This window comes from Scyliorhinus torazame, chromosome 7, assembly GCF_047496885.1.
Source record: "Scyliorhinus torazame isolate Kashiwa2021f chromosome 7, sScyTor2.1, whole genome shotgun sequence".
Classification (NCBI taxonomy): Eukaryota; Metazoa; Chordata; class Chondrichthyes; order Carcharhiniformes; family Scyliorhinidae; genus Scyliorhinus; species Scyliorhinus torazame.
Window position 1 is genome coordinate 21,964,466 of NC_092713.1, and position 19,070 is coordinate 21,983,535.

Genomic DNA, 19,070 nt, shown 5'->3' on the forward strand with positions numbered 1-19,070 from the left:
TTCCAGGATGCTGCCCCAGCCACAGTGAAGGAGCGGCGATATATTTTCAAGTCAGGATGGTGAGCGACTTGGAGGGGAACCTCCAGGTGGTGGGGTTCCCAGGTATTTACTGTACACTATCCTTCTAGATGGTAGTGGTTGTGGGTTTGGAAGGTGATGTCTAAGGAACCTTGGTAAGTTACTGCAGTGCATCTTGTAGATGGTGCACACGGCTGCTACTGTTTGTAGGTGGTGGAGGGTTTGAATGTTTGTGGAAGGGGGAGTAATCAAGTGGACTGCTTTGTCCTGGATGGTGTTGAGCTTCTTGAGTGTAGGTGGAGCTGCACTCATCCAGTGTATTCCATCACACTCCTGACTTGTGCCTTGTAGATGGTGGGCAGGCTTTGGGCGGTCAGGAGATGAGTTACTGGCCATAGGATTCCTAGTCTTTGACCTGCCCTGGTAACCACAGTATTAATGTGGCTGGTCCAGTTCAGTTTCTGATCGATGGTAACCCCATGGATGTTGATTGTGGAGCATTCAGTGGGAGATGGTAATGCCATCGAATGTCGTTAGATCCTCTCTTGTAGGAGATAGTCATTGCCTGGCACTTGTGTGGTGCAAATGTAACTTGCCACTGTATCAGCCCAAGCCTGGATATTGTCCAGGTCTTGCTGCATTTGGATATGGAGTGTTTCATTATCTGCGGAGTCGCGAATGGTGCGGAACATCATCTCGGCTTCTGACCTTATGCTGGAAGGGGGGTCATTGATGAAGCAGCTGAAGATGGTTGGGCCTAGGACACTATCCTGAGGAATTCCTGCAGTGATGCCCCGGGACTGAAATGATTGACCTCCAACCACCACAACCATCTTCCTTTGTGCCAGGTATAACTCCAAACAGCGGAGAGATTTCCCCCTGATTCCCATTGACTTCAGTTTAGCCAGGGCTCCTTGATGCCACACTCGGTCAAATGCTGCCTTGATGTCAAGGGCAGTCACTCTCACCTCACCTCTGGCATTCAGCTCTTTTGTCCATGTTTGAACCAAGGCTGTAATGAGGTCAGGAGCTGAGTGACCCTGGCGGAACCCAAACTGAGCGTCCGTGAGCAGGTTATTGCTGAGTAAGTGCCGCTTGATAGCTCTGTTGATGATTCCTTCCATCACTTTGCTGATGATGGAGAGTAGACTGATCGGGCGGTAATTGGCTGTGTTGCATTTGAAAATGAAAATCGCTTATTGTCACAAGTAGGCTTCAAATGAAGTTACTGTGAAAAGCCCCTAGTCGCCACATTCTGGCGCCTGTTCGGGGAGGCTGATACGGGAATTGAACCGTGCTGCTGGCCTGCAATGGTCTGCTTTCAAAGCCAGCGATTAAATGTTAAATGCTAAATGTCCTGTTTCTTGTGCACAGGACACACCTGGGCAATTTTCCACATTGCCGGGTAGATGCCAGTGTTATATCTGTTTATGGCAGTCTTCCGAAATGTTTAATCGGCTACAAACAAATGCAATTTTCCCCCTTATTCTGTTGGAGACGATCAAGGGTGAATGCAAGATCAAACAGCGGATCAGTTCAGTCGCTTAAATGGTCTGTGTGGTGTGTACTATCCCCATGATAACTGCAGCTACCTACCAAGGCTTATTCGACAGTGCCTTCCAAATCAGCGACACCCATCATCTCGAAGGACAAGGGTAGCCGGTGCTTCAGAACACCGGACTTGGACATATGTTGCCATCCCCGGACTATCACCGGGTGAACATCCTGGAACTCCCTCCCTCACAGCACTATGGACTGCATACGGACCGCAGTGGCTCAAGGTGGCGACTCACCTTCTGAAGGGGAAACTAGGGATGGGCAAAAGACGCTGGCCTCGCCACTGGTTCTCAAACCACCAGGGTAAATGTTACTAACAGGGGGCCACAAGATCGCAGCCTTGGTTCACATTCTGTTCTGAGTTAATTGGATTCACAAGTTGTCTCAGTCCCCATTCTAGGCGGGGTGGGGGGGGCGGGGGGGGGGGGGGGGGGGGGGGGGGGGGGGGCTGGTGGTGAAATCAATATATAATAATATCTGCTGAAAGGTATATGCTCAGGTCGAGTGAAACAGGGATTAGGCTCAGTTGTGATGATCTCCAGTGTCAGGGCTCGCACATCGAGATTTGTCCGTTTGAGGTGGTTGTTGTCGGTTTTATAAATCTCAAGAGCCTTTCGGAGAAGGCGCTATTTCCAAATGTACTGCGGGTGTATTTACAAATACCTCTGCAATCGCAAAACGTCAGCACTCTGGCTTCTAGTATCTTCTGTGTCCACACCCAGGTTTAACTAATCAATCACAGTGAGCATAGATCAGTTACTAGACTCTCATAATCGAGTGCAGAATAATTAAACCATTGAACACGTGGGGAGGGGAAAACCGGACGGGAAGTCAACATCAATGCCGCGAGAGTCGAGACCTACTTGCAGCGGTTAGGCGGGACCATGCCATAGACGTCAACTCTGTCGCAAAGTTCAAGGGCGATGATCATGGTGAACCAGCCAGTACTCAACCACGAATTGGAGGTTTTCCTGGAAAATAAACATTTTGTTCTTTTGTAATACCGCACCGGCAAAATCATTCATTATGAAGCAGATTAAGGGTTGGATAAAGGTAGGACCCGCCTCGAAGAACTAACGCAGGGAGTAAGGGAAGCTTTCAAACTTGGCCTTTTGGAAATAGGAGATCAAATAGCCGCTTGGTCGCATAGAATTTGATAATTGCTGAAAAAAAGAGACATGCTGTTGAAGCTTTTTCCCTGGCACTCATCAGGACAGACGCAAGAATACCAAATTTCAAAGGGAGCAACAGTTCGCACTGCATGAGAGAAGTATGCTGATAAGTAGGCAACTTGATTCTGATCGGCTGATGGATTGTTATGGTGCCCACTGCAATGCCTCAACCAATCAGAGTTGACTTGCCAACGGTAACCTTTTCGCATGAGGTGTAAATTGTTGCCACCGTTAAAATTTGGCACTCTTGTCCTGATAAATGCAAGATGAAAAGCTTCAATGGCATGTCTCATTTTACAGCAATAGATTAGTTAGTATTAGTCATAGCGCAATGGGTAGCACTGCCTCCCCGAGTCCGAAGGTTGTGGGATTAAATCCCACTCCAAAGACCTGAACACAAAATTGAGGCTGACCCTCCAGTGCGGTACTGAGGGAGCGCTGCATTGTCAAAAGTGCTGCCTTTGGGGTGAGACATTAAACTGATGGCTCCACCAGGCCGGTTGGTTGGATGTTAAAGATCTCAGAACACTAATCAAAGAGGAGCCAGGGTGGGAGGGGGGGGGGGTTCTCGCTGGTGTCCTGGCCAATATTTAAACTGATGATCTGGATAGTCAATGCGGAGGTGGTGGTGCAGAGGTATTGTCGATGGACCAGTAATTCAGGGCCCCAGGGTATTGCTCTGGGGGTCACAGGTTCAAATCCCCCCACAGCAGATGGTAAAATTTGAATTCAACAAATATCTGGAATTAAAAGTCCAATGACGACCATGAAACCAATCAGGTTCACCAATGTCCTTTAGGGTCGTTATCTGGTTTGGCCACCTTGTGACTCTTAACCGCCCTCATAAATGTGACAGAAATACAGGATTTTCCTTCCTCATTATTGGTTTTATCAGCGGCTGCCACTCACTGCTTTCATCCAGAATCTGTTGACAGTTTTCTAATTAGCCCGTTCAAAGTAGAGAGAGAGAGGCATGAGGAATCTCAAACAAAAGTGCTCATTCACCTCAGAATACCTCAAAATAGTGTGCTCGTCTCTGAGTCACAAAGACTTTGAGCCTCACCTCAGCGACTGGCGCGCATCGTCTGGGCCAACACCCGAGTGCAGGGCTGAGGGAGCGCCACACAGTCAGAGGTTGGGCCGCCCAGACGGCCTTGTTAAACCAGGGCTCCAGGTGCCCTCTCAGGCGGATGTAGACATCCCTCGGGTCGGAGCCAGTTCCCCCCCCCCGGTGTCCTCGCCCAGCAACTGAAGCAGATTTCACTGCCGTGGGTGGGTGCTTGCTGTGTGCTCCAGTTTCGACAACAGTGACTCCGCTTCAAAAGAACGTGACTGGGTGAGAAGGCGCTTTGTGATTCCCCAGGTGGTGCTCAGCTGTATAAAGGCATGGAATGAATAGAAGTCTTCTCTTTGTACTTGCTAGGTTTCATCTCTCTTTGTTTCATATTCCTTAATCAAATCTCTTCATGTTGCCAACCACAGGCCTACAGGTCATTTTTTAATTTGTTGCCTGTCAGACGTTCTAGAATCTACAGAATCTCTGCAGTGCAGAAGGAGGCCATTCGTCCCATCCAGTCTGCACCGACCCTCCGAAGGAGCACCCCACCCAGGCCCACGGCCCCGTCCTATCCCCGTTTGCTAAGGGATTGCTAAGGGGCAATTTATCATGGCCGATCCACCTTGCCTGCACATCTTTGGACTGTGGGAGGAAACCCACGCAGACACGGGGAGGACGTGCAAACTCTGCACAGTCACCCGAGGCCGGGATCGAACCTGGGTCCCAGTCGCTATTCAAAAACAGTTGCAGGTAGATTTTCTGGTGTTCAAGCTGATTAAAGGATTTTTTTTTAAAAGATATATTTTATTCAAGATTTTTTGGCCAAACATAACAGTACATAGTGTTTCCTTTATACATCAATAACACAATATAAATAACAATGGCCAGTTTTAAACAAATAAATAAATAATGTTTGAACAAAATCAAAAACAAAGCTAAATGGCAACTGCCTTGTCCACGATAAATACTCTCCAAAAATACAATCCAACAATCCAATATACAATTACATATACCAAATACCTATGCATATACAATAACATCCCTGAGAGTCCTTCTGATTCCTCCCCCCCCCCCCCCCCCCCCCCCCACCCTTGGGTTGCTGCTGCTGTCTTCTTCTTTTCCATTCCCTCTATCTTTCTGTGAGGTATTCGACGAACGGTTGCCACCGCCTGGTGAACCGTTGAGCCGACCCCTTTAGAACAAACTTAATCCGTTCCAACTTTATAAACCCTGCCATGTCATTTATCCAGGTCTCCACACCCGGGGGCTTGGCTTCCTTCCACATCAACAATATCCTGCGCCGGGCTACTAGGGACGCAAAGGCCAAAACATCAGCCTCTTTCGCCTCCTGCAGTCCCGGCTCTTCTGCAACCCCAAATATAGCCAGCCCCCAGCTTGGTTCGACCTGGACCCCCACCACCTTCGAAAGCACCTTTGCCACCCCCACCCAAAACCCCTGTAGTGCCGGGCATGACCAGAACATGTGGGTATGATTCGCTGACTTCTCGAGCATCTCGCACACCTATCCTCTACTCCAAAAAATTTACTGAGCCGTGCACCAGTCATATGCGCCCTGTGTAACACCTTAAATTGTATCAGGCTTAGCCTGGCACACGAGGACGATGAGTTTACCCTACTTAGGGCATCAGCCCACAGCCCCTCCTCAATCTCCTCCCCCAGCTCTTCTTCCCATTTCCCTTTCAGCTCATCTACCATGATCTCCCCCTCGTCCCTCATTTCCCTATATATGTCTGACACCTTACCATCCCCCACCCATGTCTCTGAGATCACTCTATCTTGCACCTCCTGCATCGGGAGCTGCGGGAATTCCCTCACCTGTTGCCTCGCAAAAGCCCTCAGTTGCATATACCGAAATGCATTCCCTTGGAGCAACCCATATTTTTCCGTCAGCGCTCCCAGACTCGCAAACGTCCCATCCACGAACAGATCTCTCAATTGTGTTACCCCTACTCTTTGCCATGCTCCAAATCCCCCATCCATTCTCCCCGGAACAAACCTATGGTTATTTCTTATCGGGGACCGCACCGAGGCTCCCGTCTTTCCCCTATGCCGTCTCCACTGCCCCCAAATTTTCAGTGTAGCCACCACCACCGGGCTTGTGGTGTATTTCTTCGGTGGGAACGGCAACGGCGCCGTCACCATAGATTGTAAGCTAGTCCCCCTGCAGGACGCCCTCTCCAATCTCTTCCACGCCGCTCCCTCCTCTTCTCCCATCCACCTACACACCATTGAGATATTGGCGGCCCAGTAGTACTCACTTAGGCTCGGTAGTGCCAGCCCCCCCCCTATCCCTACTACGCTGCAAAAATCCCCTCCTCACTCTCGGGGTCTTCCCAGCCCACACAAAACTCATAATACTCAATTCTTTTAAAATAAGCCTTCGTGACCACCACTGGGAGGCACTGAAACACAAAAAGGAATCTCGGGAGGACCACCATTTTCACTGCCTGCACCCTCCCTGCCAGTGACAGGGACACCATGTCCCATCTCTTGAAGTCCTCCTCCATCTGCTCCACCAACCGTGTTAAATTTAGCCTATGTAATGTACCCCAATTCTTGGCTATCTGGATCCCCAAGTACCGAAAGTCCCTTGTTACCTTCCTCAACGGTAAGTCCTCTATTTCTCTGCTCTGCTCCCCTGGATGCACCACAAACAACTCACTTTTCCCCATGTTCAATTTATACCCTGAAAAAACTCCAAACTCCCCAAGTATCCGCATTATCTCTGGCATCCCCTCCGCCGGGTCCGCCACATATAACAACAAATCATCCGCATACAGAGATACCTGGTGTTCTTCTCCTCCCCTGAGTACTCCCCTCCACTTCCTGGAACCCCTCAACGCTATCGCCAGGGGCTCAATCGCCAGTGCAAACAATAATGGGGACAGAGGACATCCCTGCCTCGTCCCTCTATGGAGCCGAAAATATTCAGACCCCCGTCCATTCGTGACTACGCTCGCCATCGGGGCCCTATACAGCAGCTGTACCCATCTAATATACCCATCTCCAAAGCCGAATCTCCTCAGCACCTCCCACAAATAATCCCACTCCACTCTATCAAATGCTTTCTCGGCATCCATCGCCACCACTATCTCCGCTTCCCCCTCTGGTGGGGGCATCATCATTACCCCTAGCAGCCTCCGTATATTCGTATTCAGCTGTCTCCCCTTCACAAACCCAGTTTGGTCCTCATGGACCACCCCCGGGACACAATCCTCTATCCTCATTGCCATTACTTTGGCCAGAATCTTAGCGTCCACGTTCAGGGAAATAGGCCTATAGGACCCGCATTGCAGCGGGTCTTTTTCCTTCTTTAGGAGGAGCGATATCGTTGCCTCTGACATAGTCGGGGGCAGCTGCCCCCTTTCTCTCGCCTCATTAAAGGTTCTCATCAGTAGCGGGGCCAGCAAGTCCACATATTTCCTATAAAATTCAACTGGGAATCCGTCTGGGTCCCGGGGCCTTCCCCGCCTGCATGCTCCTAATTCCTTTCACTACTTCCTCCGTTTCAATCTGAGCTCCCAGTCCCACCCTCTCCTGCTCCTCCACCTTAGGAAATTCCAGCTGGTCCAGAAAACACATCATTCTCTCCTTCCCATCCGGGGGCTGAGCTTCATATAATCTTTCATAGAATGCCTTGAACACTCCATTCACTCTCTCCGCTCCCCGCTCCATCTCTCCCTCCTCATCTCTCACTCCCCCTATCTCCCTCGCTGCTCCCCTTTTCCTCAGTTGGTGGGTCAGCAACCTGCTCACCTTCTCCCCATATTCGTACTGTACACCCTGTGCCTTCCTCCACTGTGCCTCTGCATTACCCGTAGTCAGCAAATCAAATTCTACATGTAGCCTTTGCCTTTCCCTGTATAGTCCCTCCTCCGGTGCCTCCGCATATTGCCTGTCCACCCTCAGAAGTTCTTTCAGCAACCGCTCCCGTTCCCTACCCTCCTGCTTTCCTTTATGTGCCCTGATTGATATCAGCTCCCCTCTAACCACTGCCTTCAGCACCTCCCAGACCACTCCCATCTGGACCTCCCCATTATCATTGAGTTCCAAGTACCTTTCAATACACCCCCTCACCCTTAAGCACACCCCCTCATCCGCCAATAGTCCCATGTCCATTCTCCAGGGTGGACGCTGTTCTTTTTCCTCCCCTATCTCCAAGTCCACCCAATGTGGAGCGTGATCCGACATAGCTATAGCCGTATACTCCGTCCCCGTCACCTTCGGGATCAGCGCCCTTCCCAAAACAAAAAAGTCTATCCGTGAATAAACTTTGTGGACATTGGAGAAAAACGAAAACTCCTTACTCCTAGGTCTACTAAATCTCCAGGGGTCTACTCCTCCCATCTGCTCCATAAAGTCCTTAAGCACCGTAGCTGCAGCCGGCCTCCTTCCGGTCCTGGACCTCGATCTGTCCAGCCCTGGTTCCAGCACCGTGTTAAAATCTCCACCCATTACCAGCTTCCCCGCCTCTAGGTCCGGGATACGTCCTAACATGTGCCTCATAAAGTTGGCATCATCCCAGTTCGGGGCATATACGTTCACTAAGACCATCGCCTCCCCCTGTAATTTGCCACTCACCATCACGTATCTGCCCCACTATCCGCCACTATGGTCTTTGCCTCAAACATTACCCGCTTCCCCACAAGTATAGCCACCCCCCTGTTTTTCGCATCTAGCCCCGAATGAAACACCTGCCCCACCCATCCTTTGCGTAGTCTGACCTGGTCTATCAGTTTCAAATGCGTCTCCTGTAGCATAACCACATCTGCCTTAAGTTTCTTTTGGTGTGCGAGTACCCGTGCCCTCTTTATCGGCCCGTTCAGCCCTCTCACATTCCACGTGATCAGCCGGGTTGGGGGGCTCTTAACCCCCCCCACCCCCCTTGTCGACTAGCCACCCCCTTTTTTTAACCAGCTCCTCACCCGGTTCCCACGTAGCTGTATCCCCCCAGGTGGCGCCCCCCCGCCCCGCCCACCCCACCCCATACCAGCTCCCCCTTCTCCCCAGCAGCAGCAACCCAGTTAGCCCCCCCACCCCCCCCCCCCGCTAGATCCCCCACTAGCGTAATTGCACCCCCCATGTTGCTCCCAGAAGTCAGCAAACTCTGGCCGACCTCGGCTTCCCCCGTGACCTCGGCTCGCACTGTGCGACGCCCCCTCCTTCCTGCTTCCCTGTTCCCGCCATAATTATCATAGCGCAGGAACAAAGCCCGCGCTTCCCTTTTGGCCCCACCCCCAATGGCCGACACCCCCAGCTCCTCCACCTCCCTCCCTCCCTCCCCCACAACAAGGGGAAGAGAGAAAAGTTACCGGGTCGCAGGATTAACAACTTAAAAATCATCTCTCCTCTCCCCCCTTTTTCCCCCCTCTTCGCCCCCCATATTCGCCCCACCACTTTGTCTCAAACGTTCTTTTTTTATATAACCCACTTATTCCAATTTCTCTTCGACAATAAATGTCGATGCCTCATCCGCCGTTTCAAAGTAGTGGTGTTTCCCTTGATGTGTGACCCACAGTCTTGCCGGCTGCAGCATTCCAAATTTGACCTTCCTGTTATGAAGCACCGCCTTGGCCCGATTAAAGCTCGCCCTCCTTCTCGCCACCTCCGCACTCCAATCCTGATATACGCGGATCACCGCGTTCTCCCACCTACTGCTCCGAGTTTTCTTTGCCCATCTGAGGACCATCTCTCTGTCCTTAAAACGGAGGAATCTCACCACTATGGCTCTAGGAATTTCTCCAGCTCTCGGTCCTCGCGCCATCACTCGGTATGCTCCCTCCACCTCCAACCGACCCGTCGGGGCCTCCGATCCCATTAACGAGTGCAGCATCGTGCTCACATATGCCCCGACGTCCGCCCCCTCTGCACCCTCGGGAAGGCCAAGAATCCTTAAATTCTTCCTCCTCGCATTATTCTCCAGCACCTCCAGCCTTTCCACACACCTTTTATGGTGTGCCTCGTGCATCTCCGTCTTCACCACCAGGCCCTGTATATCGTCCTCGTTCTCGGCAGCCTTTGCCTTCACGACCCGAAGCTCCTGCTCCTGGGTCTTTTGCTCATCCTTTAGCCCTTCAATCGCCTGTAATATCGGGGCCAACAGCTCCATCTTCATCTCCTTTTTAAGTTCTTCCACACAGCGCTTCAAGAACTCGTGTTGTTCAGGGCCCCATATTAAACTGCCACCTACCGACGCCATCTTGGTTTTTCCTTGCCTTCCTTGCCGCTGCTCTAAAGGATCCACAGCAATCCGGCCACTTTCCTCTCCTTTTTCCATCCGTGTCCAGGGGGGATTCCCTTCTGGTTTACCGCACAGTGCTTTTAGTCGTTAAAATTGCCGATGGGGCTCCTATTAAGAGCCCAAAAGTCCGTTCCACCGGGAGCTGCCGAAACGTGCGACTCAGCTGGTCATCGCCGCACCTGGAAGTCCTGATTAAAGGATTTGATATGGTTGATACAGAGAAAATATTCCTCTGATGGTGGTGGGTTTGAGGGGTGGGGTGGGGAGGTTTGGTGTCCAGAAGGAGAAGGCAAAGTCCTTAAAATGAGAGCTGACCCATTCAGGGGGTGACGTGAGGAAGCACATCTTCACCCAAATTGGAAACATTCTCACCGCAAAGCTGTCGAGGTTGCAGGGTTAATTTAAAATTTCAAGGCTGAGGTGGATTTGTTTCTGTCAGCAGACGAGAGAATAGAACCAAGTGGCTAAATGAAGGTAGGACACGACTGAATTTGAGAATAGGCCTGAGGAGTTGATTAACCAAATCCTGTTCCTGTCTCTCAACTTCCTTCATCAAAAGTTCCCTTTTCCTCACCCGATGACTTCTGACTACCGCCTGGGATGTATTTTGACACCTGCGGCCCACTGTCGAGGTCCTCACTGAAATGGCCACCGCGTTCAAGCATGATCGTCGATGATGCGCGTCAACAGCTCAGTGACCAATGGGGGCGGCGGGGGGGCTGGTTGGCGGACACAGTGACCGAGGCCAATCTCAACTTCTCTAATCTCCACGCACGTGCGCTTCCCACAGGAATCACTGGAAAACCTTCAGGAATGGGGGGAGGGCGTGGCCCTTTCCCGAACCCAATCCTTAAGTATCTTTAAAAGCAGGAGCCCAACAAGTAAACCGAATGATAAACGGGAACCCACGTGAAATGAAATGAAATGAAAATTGCTTATTGTCACAAGTAGGCTTCAAATGAAGTTACTGTGAAAAGCCCCGAGTCGCCACATTCCGGCGCCTGTTCGGGGAGGCTGGTACGGGAATTGAACTGTGTTGCTGGCCTGCCTTGAAATCCAGCGATTTAGCCCTGTGCTAAACCAGCCCCTATAACTGAAGGAATAACTGAAGGAGTAAGGGCTACTTGTTGGCACTCCTCCTGCCGTTGAGACCATCCATCGCTGCAAACCCTGGTGAGCATCATCACTTCCTCCTCAAAAGACTTTTGCTGAAGCAAAGATTTCTCTGTTGTCATGAGAACCTGGCAACCGGGCCCATCTGCCACGGCAGAACAAGAACTGTGGGCGACACTCCTCACACGATCTTTGTTCTCAGCCTCTGACGCATTTGCCCTTATTTTGGAACTGGCTTCTGGCTCGTAGCTCCCAAGGTCTGGTCTCGAACGATTGCATTATCTGTTTTCCTTGCCCGAGATGTGATTGCAGTGCCTGCTTGTGGCACAGCTGGTAGTCCCATGCTGAGTCAGAAGGCAGTGACTGAACTCTTTCTTCCTCCAGGCCTTAAGCACAACGGACTTGAGGCTGACTCTCCCACGCAACACTGAGCACAGTAAGAAGTCTTACAACACCAGGTTAAAGTCCAACAGGTTTGTTTCGAATCACCAGCTTTCGGAGCACTGCTCCTTCCTCAGGACCCGAGGAAGGCGCAGTGCTCCGAAAGCTAGTGATTTGAAACAAACCTGTTGGACTTTAACCTGGTGTTGTAAGACTTCGTACTGTGCTCACCCCAGTCCAACGCCGGCATCTCCACATCACGCAATACTGAGGGAGTGTGTCTGTTGGAGGTGTCACCTTTCGGGAGAGCAGTCAAACTGACACCTCTCAGGTGGACATCAAAGGTCCTGTGGCACAATTTTGAAGGGGTGCAGGGAAGTTACTTCATCTAACAGGGAACCTGATCGTTATCCTATTGATACTCCAGCAAGGTCCAGAAACCCTCAGCAAGGATTGCTTTCGGATTTTAGATAATTTCGGTTTTGAGGCTGTGCATGTCAAATCAATTCCCCCCCCCGCCACTCCCCCCCCCACCACTCCCCCCCCCCCAACACTCCCCCCCCCCCCCCTGCCCCCCCATAATTTGTCCCTGGATATCAATACTCTTTGGACCTTCATTCTGTGACTTTTCACCAACCATGTTCGAGTCTATTTAGATTCAAAGTGCATGGCTTCACATTTACTACACTGAAATCAATCTGTCAATTTTGTCCATTCACTTCATTTATTAATGTAATTTTATGTTTGTCACTGTACTCTTTACAATGCTCTTTGTGTTATCAGCAAATCTGAATGTGTGGCTTTCTATCCCGACATCGAAGTCATTAATAAATGGTGAATAGTTGAAGCCTGAATACAGATCCTTGCAGGATACACCTGCCAGTTAGAGCACTTGCTCGTTATCCCTACGGTCGCCTTCCATTCAGCCCATTTCCCCAACCTAGCCAATAAACCTCTGATGAAGAACAAAGAACACAAAGAACAAAGAAAAGTACAGCACAGGAACAGGCCCTTCGGCCCTCCAAGCCTGTACTGACCATGCTGCCCGTCTAAACTAAAATCTTCTACACTTCCGGGGTCCATATCCCTCTATTCCCATCCTATCCATGTATTTGTCAAGATGCCCCTTAAACGTCACTATCGTCCCTGCTTCCACCACCTCCTCCAACAGAGAGTTCCAGGCACCCACTACCCTCTGTGTAAAAAACTTGCCTCGCACATCTCCTCTAAACCTTGCCTCTCGCACCTTAAACCTATGCCCCCTAGTAATTGACCCCTCTACCCTGGGAAAAGCCTCTGACTATCCACTCTGTCTATGCCCCTCATAATTTTGTAGACCTCTATCAGGTCACCCCTCAACCTTCTTCGTTCCAGTGAGAACAAACCAAGTTTATTCAACCTCTCCTCATAGCTAATGCCCTCCATACCAGGCAACATCCTGATAAATCTCTCCTGCACCCTCTCTAAAGCCTCCACATCCTTCTGGTAGTGTGACGACCAGAATTGAACACTGTACTCTAAGTGTGGCCTAACTAAGGTTCTATACAGCTGCAACATGACTTGCCAATTTTTATACTCAATGCCCTGGCCAATGAAGGCAAGCATGCCGTATGCCTTCTTGACTACCTTCTCCACCTGTGTTGCCCCTTTCAGTAACCTGTGGACCTGTACACCTAGATCTCTCTGACTGTCAATACTCTTGAGGGTTCAAACTCCTTCTGGATGCCCAGATGAATAACGTCCACTGACGTTCCCCTGTCCAATACCTCAGTTACACCTTTCAAACCCACGACCCTTACCATCTAGAATGAGAAGGGCAGCAGATAAAAGGGAACGTCACCGGCTGTTCCTCTCCAACTCACCCACCACCCCGACTTGGAAATATATCGTCATTCCTTCACTGCCGCTGGGTCAAAATCCTGGAACTCCCTCCCTAACAGCACAGTGGGCGTACCTGCACCACACAGACTGCCGTGTTCAAGGTGGGAGCTCATAAAGAAACTTCCATAAAGAGCGGAGAGAGAGAGAGGGCGAGACTTCAGTAAAGAGCGCGGAGAGAGAGAGGGCGAGACGTCAATACAGAGCGCGGAGAGAGGGCGTGACATCAGTAAAGAGCGCAGAGAGGAGAGAGGGCGAGACGTCAGTAAAGAGCGCGGAGAGGAGAGAGGGCGAGACGTCAGTAAAGAGCGCAGAGAGAGAGAGGGCGAGACTTCAATACAGAGCGCTATCGGTAAGACAGCTGATTGTTTCAAAATTGAAAAGAACCCGGTAAAGTGACGTCGCACAAAACTGTGACCTGATTGGCTGAAAGGTAGACTGGGTTAAATTTGAATATCGAGAGTTGCTGATTTAAATACTAGTTTTGATTTGACTTAGATTACTATTTTTAAGTTGATTTGCAGTACAATTTTTAAATTTGACTTAAATAACTATTGTTAAGTTGATTTAAAGAACTATTTTAATTTCAATTAAATAATTATTTTTAATTTGTTGTCAGATCAAGAGGGATAAATCTAATTATATAGTACACGGGGATTAGATTTAATCTGACACAAATGTCTTTCTAAAGTTTAATTTCAAAGGTTTGATTTAAGGTAATAAACCATGGCAGGACAGCTCCAAGCCGTGGTCTGCTCCTCTTGCTCCATGTGGCAGGCCGGGGACAGTTCCAGTCCCCGGGGTCAGCATGTGTGCAGGAAGTGTCTCCAGTTACAGCTTCTGAACGCTCGAGTTTCAGAGCTGCAGCGGCGGCTGGAGACACTGTGGAGCATCCGCGAGTCGGAGAGCATCGTGGATAGCACATAGAGAGAGGTGGTCACCCGGCAGGCTCAGACTCCGCAGGCAGGAACGGAATGGGTGACCACCAGACAGAGCAAGAAAGCGAGGCAGGTAGTGCAGGAATCTCCTGTGGCCATTCCCCTGCAGAACAGATATACCATTTTGGATACTGTTCAGGGAAATGGCCTCTCACGGGAAAACAGCAACAGCCAAACTCGTGGCAAACGAGTTGGTTCTGTTGCAGCGGGGAGGGGTGATAAGTGTGACAGTGCAATAGTTATAGGGGATTCAATTGTAAGGGGAATAGACAGGCGTTTCTGTGGCCGCAAACGAGACTCCAGGATGGTATGTTGTCTCCCTGGTGCGAGGGTCAAGGATGACTCGGAGCAGGTACAGGACATTCTGGAGTGGGAGGGTGAATAGCTAGTGCACATCAGTACAAACACATAGGTAAAAAAAGGGATAAGGTTCTAAAAGCAGAATACAGGGAGCTAGGAAGGAAGTTAAGAAATCGGACCTCGAAGGTAGTGATCTCAGGATTACTACTGGTGCCACGTGCTAGTCAGAGTAGAAATGACAGGAGATATAGGATGAATACATGGCCGAACAGATGGTGTCAGGAATAGGGTTTCACATTCCGGGGCATTGGGACCGGTTCTGGGGGAGGTGGGACCTGTACAAACCGGACGGGTTACACCTGGGCAGGACTGGAACTGATGTCCTATTTGCTGGAGCAGTTGGGCAGGGTTTAAACTAATATGCCAGGGGGATGGGATCCTACACAAGGAGTCAGAGACAGAGGGAGCAAGGACAAAAGCAAAAGGTAGAAAAGTGAACAAGAAAAGTGATAGGTGGAGAAATCAAGGGCAAAATTCAAATAGGGCAACAGAGAAAAATATTGAGAGCAAGACAAGCATTGTGAAAAAGACAAACTTAAAGGCTCTGTGCCTTAATGCACGGAGCATTTGCAATAAAGTGGATGAACTAATCGCGCAGATAGGTATAAATGGGTATGGTATCATTGGGATTACGGAGACATGGCTGCAGGGTGACCAGGGATGGGAACTGAATGTCCCAGGGTTCTCAGTATTTAGGAAGGACAGGCATAAAAGAAAAGGTGGTGGCGTGGCACTGCTGGTTAAAGAGGAAATTAACATAATAAGGATGTGGAGGCTTTAGAGAGGGTGCAGAAGAGATTTCCCAGGATGTTGCCTGGTATGGAGGGCATTAGCTATGAGGAGAGGTTGAATAAACTTGGTTTGTTCTCACTGGAACAAAGAAGGTTGAGGGGCGACCTGACAGAGGTCTACAAAATTATGAGGGGCATAGACAGAGTGGATAGTCAGAGACTTTTTCCCAGGGTAGAGGGGTCAATTACTAGGGGGCATAGGTTTAAGGTGCGAGGGGCAAGGTTTAGAGGAGATGTGCGAGGGAAGATTTTTACACAGAGGGTAGTGGGTGCCTGGAACTCGCTGTTGGAGGAGGTGGTGGAAGCAGGGACGATAGTGATGTTTAAGGGGCATCTTGACAAATACACATGAATAAGATAGGAATAAAGGGATATGGATGCCGGAAGTGTAGAAGATTTTAGTTTAGATGGGCAGCATGGTCAGCGCAGGCTTGGAGGGCCGAAGGGACTGTTCTTGTGCTGTATTTTTCGTTGTTCTTTGCTTTAAGTGTTGTTAATCTCTTTTAACTGACCTGCAGTGAGAGCAAGCAGCTGGTCTACTTGCCTTCTGGCCACAGCTTCATTCAGCTCACAAATAAACTGCGTTCTCCAAAATGTCCTGATATCTTGGGTCCGCCCAACATCATCTGACCAAATTGAAATCTAATTAACTCCCCAGGGAATCCTCTTAATCCAAACAAACAAAATAAATAAATTTGCCCAAACTTTTACGATGCTTTAATTGCAACTCTGGCTCCAAGAAGCCTTTCAAATCAGGATTCTTTTAAAACATGACTGCAGCAGTCTTACACACACAAACCCAAGAATTTAACCTTTACGGCACTGGTTTTTACTGCATTTACCTATAATACAATACATCTGAAATTCCTCCATTCATCACACAGCCCATGAATTAAATTTAAAAAAAAGGTCCAATCAGGTTCATCAGGCATGAACAAACCCATTCCGGCTTTCTCTCCCTGATAAGTTACCAATTTTTCAAGGTGTTCAGTCACCCTATCCTTAAGTTCGTACTCTAGCAAGTCAGGTTGATTGGTTGATAATTCCCTGGTTACTCTCTATTCTTTGCATAGCGGAACTACCTGTACAATTTTCCAATTGAAGGGAATGGTTTGTGACTTGTGAGAACTTTGGGAGATAGTTAGGGCATCTGCCAATCTACCTCCTTTGACACCCTGGGGTGATAACCATCTGGTCCCGTGGACCTATCACTCTTTAGCGCCATTAAATATCCAGATAGTTTCCCTATCTGGAATGCTGACCTCTTCCTTCACTGTAAATCTGGTAAAATAATTATTCAGCGTGACTGCCATTTCCTTATTTTCATTGAACAATGGGCGGGATTCCCATTCTCCCCACATCCCAACCCCCACCCCCGACGTGTTTTGCGGCAGCGGTTCACCATTGACCGATGGTGGGGTCCTCTGGACGTGCCGCTGTCGATGGGGGTTTCCCGTTCTTCGCACCCTCCACCGCCGGGGGGAACCGGAAGATCCAGGGGCTCATTTTCCTCCTGACTGCTTTTTTCCCAACGTGACTGCAGAGGTTTCTTTTTGCAGGCTTCGCCATCCATTGCAAGCTTTGTTTATGTAGGTCTTTCCCATAATGGGATTGCTGACTAATCTCAGCGTTAAATCTCTATTAGTCTCCGACAGACCCAAGCAAACCATGAGGAACCAGCTACTGGTGGAGAGCATTCAGAAACATGGGTCCAAAGAGACCCATTCCTCCCACGCGTGCAGTACTTAAGCACATTCCCTGACTCAAATTACTTGTATATTGTGTAAGGGTCCTTCCTGTTTATTCACTTATTTCCTCTTTCTTTTATTTTGCCGTCATAATTTTTGACCCGACGCAGGCGCCAAAAACGGCGTGAACCACTCCGGTGTCGGGCAACTGGAAGGTGCGGAATCCTCCGCACTTCCGGGGGCTAGACCGGTGCTGGAGGGGTTCAACCGCCGCTGAAGGGCCGGCGCGAGTTGGCGCATGCGCAGAACCGCCGGCATGTTCCTGCGCATGCACAGGGGGGGTTCTTCTCCACGCCGGCCATGGCGGAGCCCTACAGAGGCCAGCGTGGAAGGAAAGAGTGACCCCGCGGCAGAGGCCCGCTCGCAGATTGGTGGGCCCCGATCGCGGGTCAGGCCACTGTGGGCCCCCCCCCCCCCCCCACCACCCCTGGGGCCGGATCCCCCCACGCAACCCCGAGGACTCACCTAGCCGGCCTACAGGCCAGGTCCCGCCGTGTGGGACCATGTCCATTTCACGCCGGCAGGACTGGCCAGGAAACAATGGCCGCTCGGCCCATCGGGGCCCGGAGAATTGCCGGGGGAGCCACTGCCAACGGCCCCCGACCGGCGCGGCGTGATCTCCGCCCAAAAACCGGCGCCGGAGAATACGGCAGCCGGCATCGGAGCGGGATTCACGCCGCCCCCCTCCCCCCACCCCGGGATTCTCCGACCCGGCGGGGAGTTGGAGAATCCCGCCCCAGGTGTCTTATCAAAAGGCCTGTTCCCTGTGAGTACTGCACTTTCTATACTACAGGGACTCTGAATGAATGAATCTATAAAGAAGACCATGACCGGTTGTAAACCAGAGACTTTAATCAGCAAGCTTGTTGTGAAGAAAGTGTGCTAAAGAACCATTATCTGAACCAAAGGCTCTTTTTAACCCCTTTCCACCTCTCTGTGTTTGTCTGTCTTGTGTGTGTAGAGGGTGAAAGGCCAGTTAAAGTGGGAGTTTGGTTTATTAATAGTTAATCAACTGTTAACTGCTGCATGTTTCATTATAATTCTTCTTATAAGTTAACAGCAATTGTGTTTAAACCTACAAACCTGGTGACTGTAATTATTGGGCAGTCAAAGACTTTGGGTATTATTAGAAGAATTATTGGTTAATTGACTTGTGTTGTGACTCCCTCATCTGTGCTCCCTGGGTGTGGCCTGGTGCCACATTCCATCCTGCTGGACAGCCAGCCAGCCGGTCAATCCACAACCCCCCCACCTCCCTCCCATCAAATATCACTCACGGTTTCAAGTGCAATTCCACAGCCTTGGACACATTACACAGGCAGACACTCCAGGGCAGTCCCGAGGGAATGCTGCATTTTTGGAGGTCTCATTTGGAATAGACATTCAACACCCCATTCAGAAGGGCAGTCCCTGCGGCATTACTTGAAGATGAAATGGGAAAGATTCCTCAGTACCCTGGCCAACATTCATCCCTCGGTCAATATTGGCAAACACAGATTATCTGTTCACGTGTCTCGCTGTTGAATGTTGCTGTGCTCAGACTGGCTGCTGGTTTGGCCGACGTAATAGCAACTTTACTTCATTAGTAATAGCATAGGTGTGAAGGGCCCTGGGGCATCGAGGATATGAAAGGTTCTGTATAGATGCAAGTTTCTATTCCTTCTTGGGAAAGTGAGCAAATAGTGCGATAGGGGTTTAAAAAAATTCCCACTCCATCCAGCGTAATAAAAACAAATGGAATTTTACTCGGTTACAGCCCTGTCAGTGTGTTCGACTGTTCCCGATCCAAACTCCC

At 50.0% G+C, this 19,070-nt stretch overlaps 1 protein-coding gene across 1 annotated transcript in view; it reads right to left on the reverse strand.

Moving 5' to 3' along the window:
• st6galnac5a (ST6 (alpha-N-acetyl-neuraminyl-2,3-beta-galactosyl-1,3)-N-acetylgalactosaminide alpha-2,6-sialyltransferase 5a) overlaps nt 1-19,070 on the reverse strand; it is a 100,118-nt gene that overhangs the window by 16,977 nt on the left and 64,071 nt on the right. Inside the window, exon 5 of the mRNA XM_072510418.1 lies at nt 2,439-2,546. Coding sequence (XP_072366519.1) covers nt 2,439-2,546 — 108 coding nt within the window. The remainder of the gene's footprint in view (nt 1-2,438; nt 2,547-19,070) is intronic.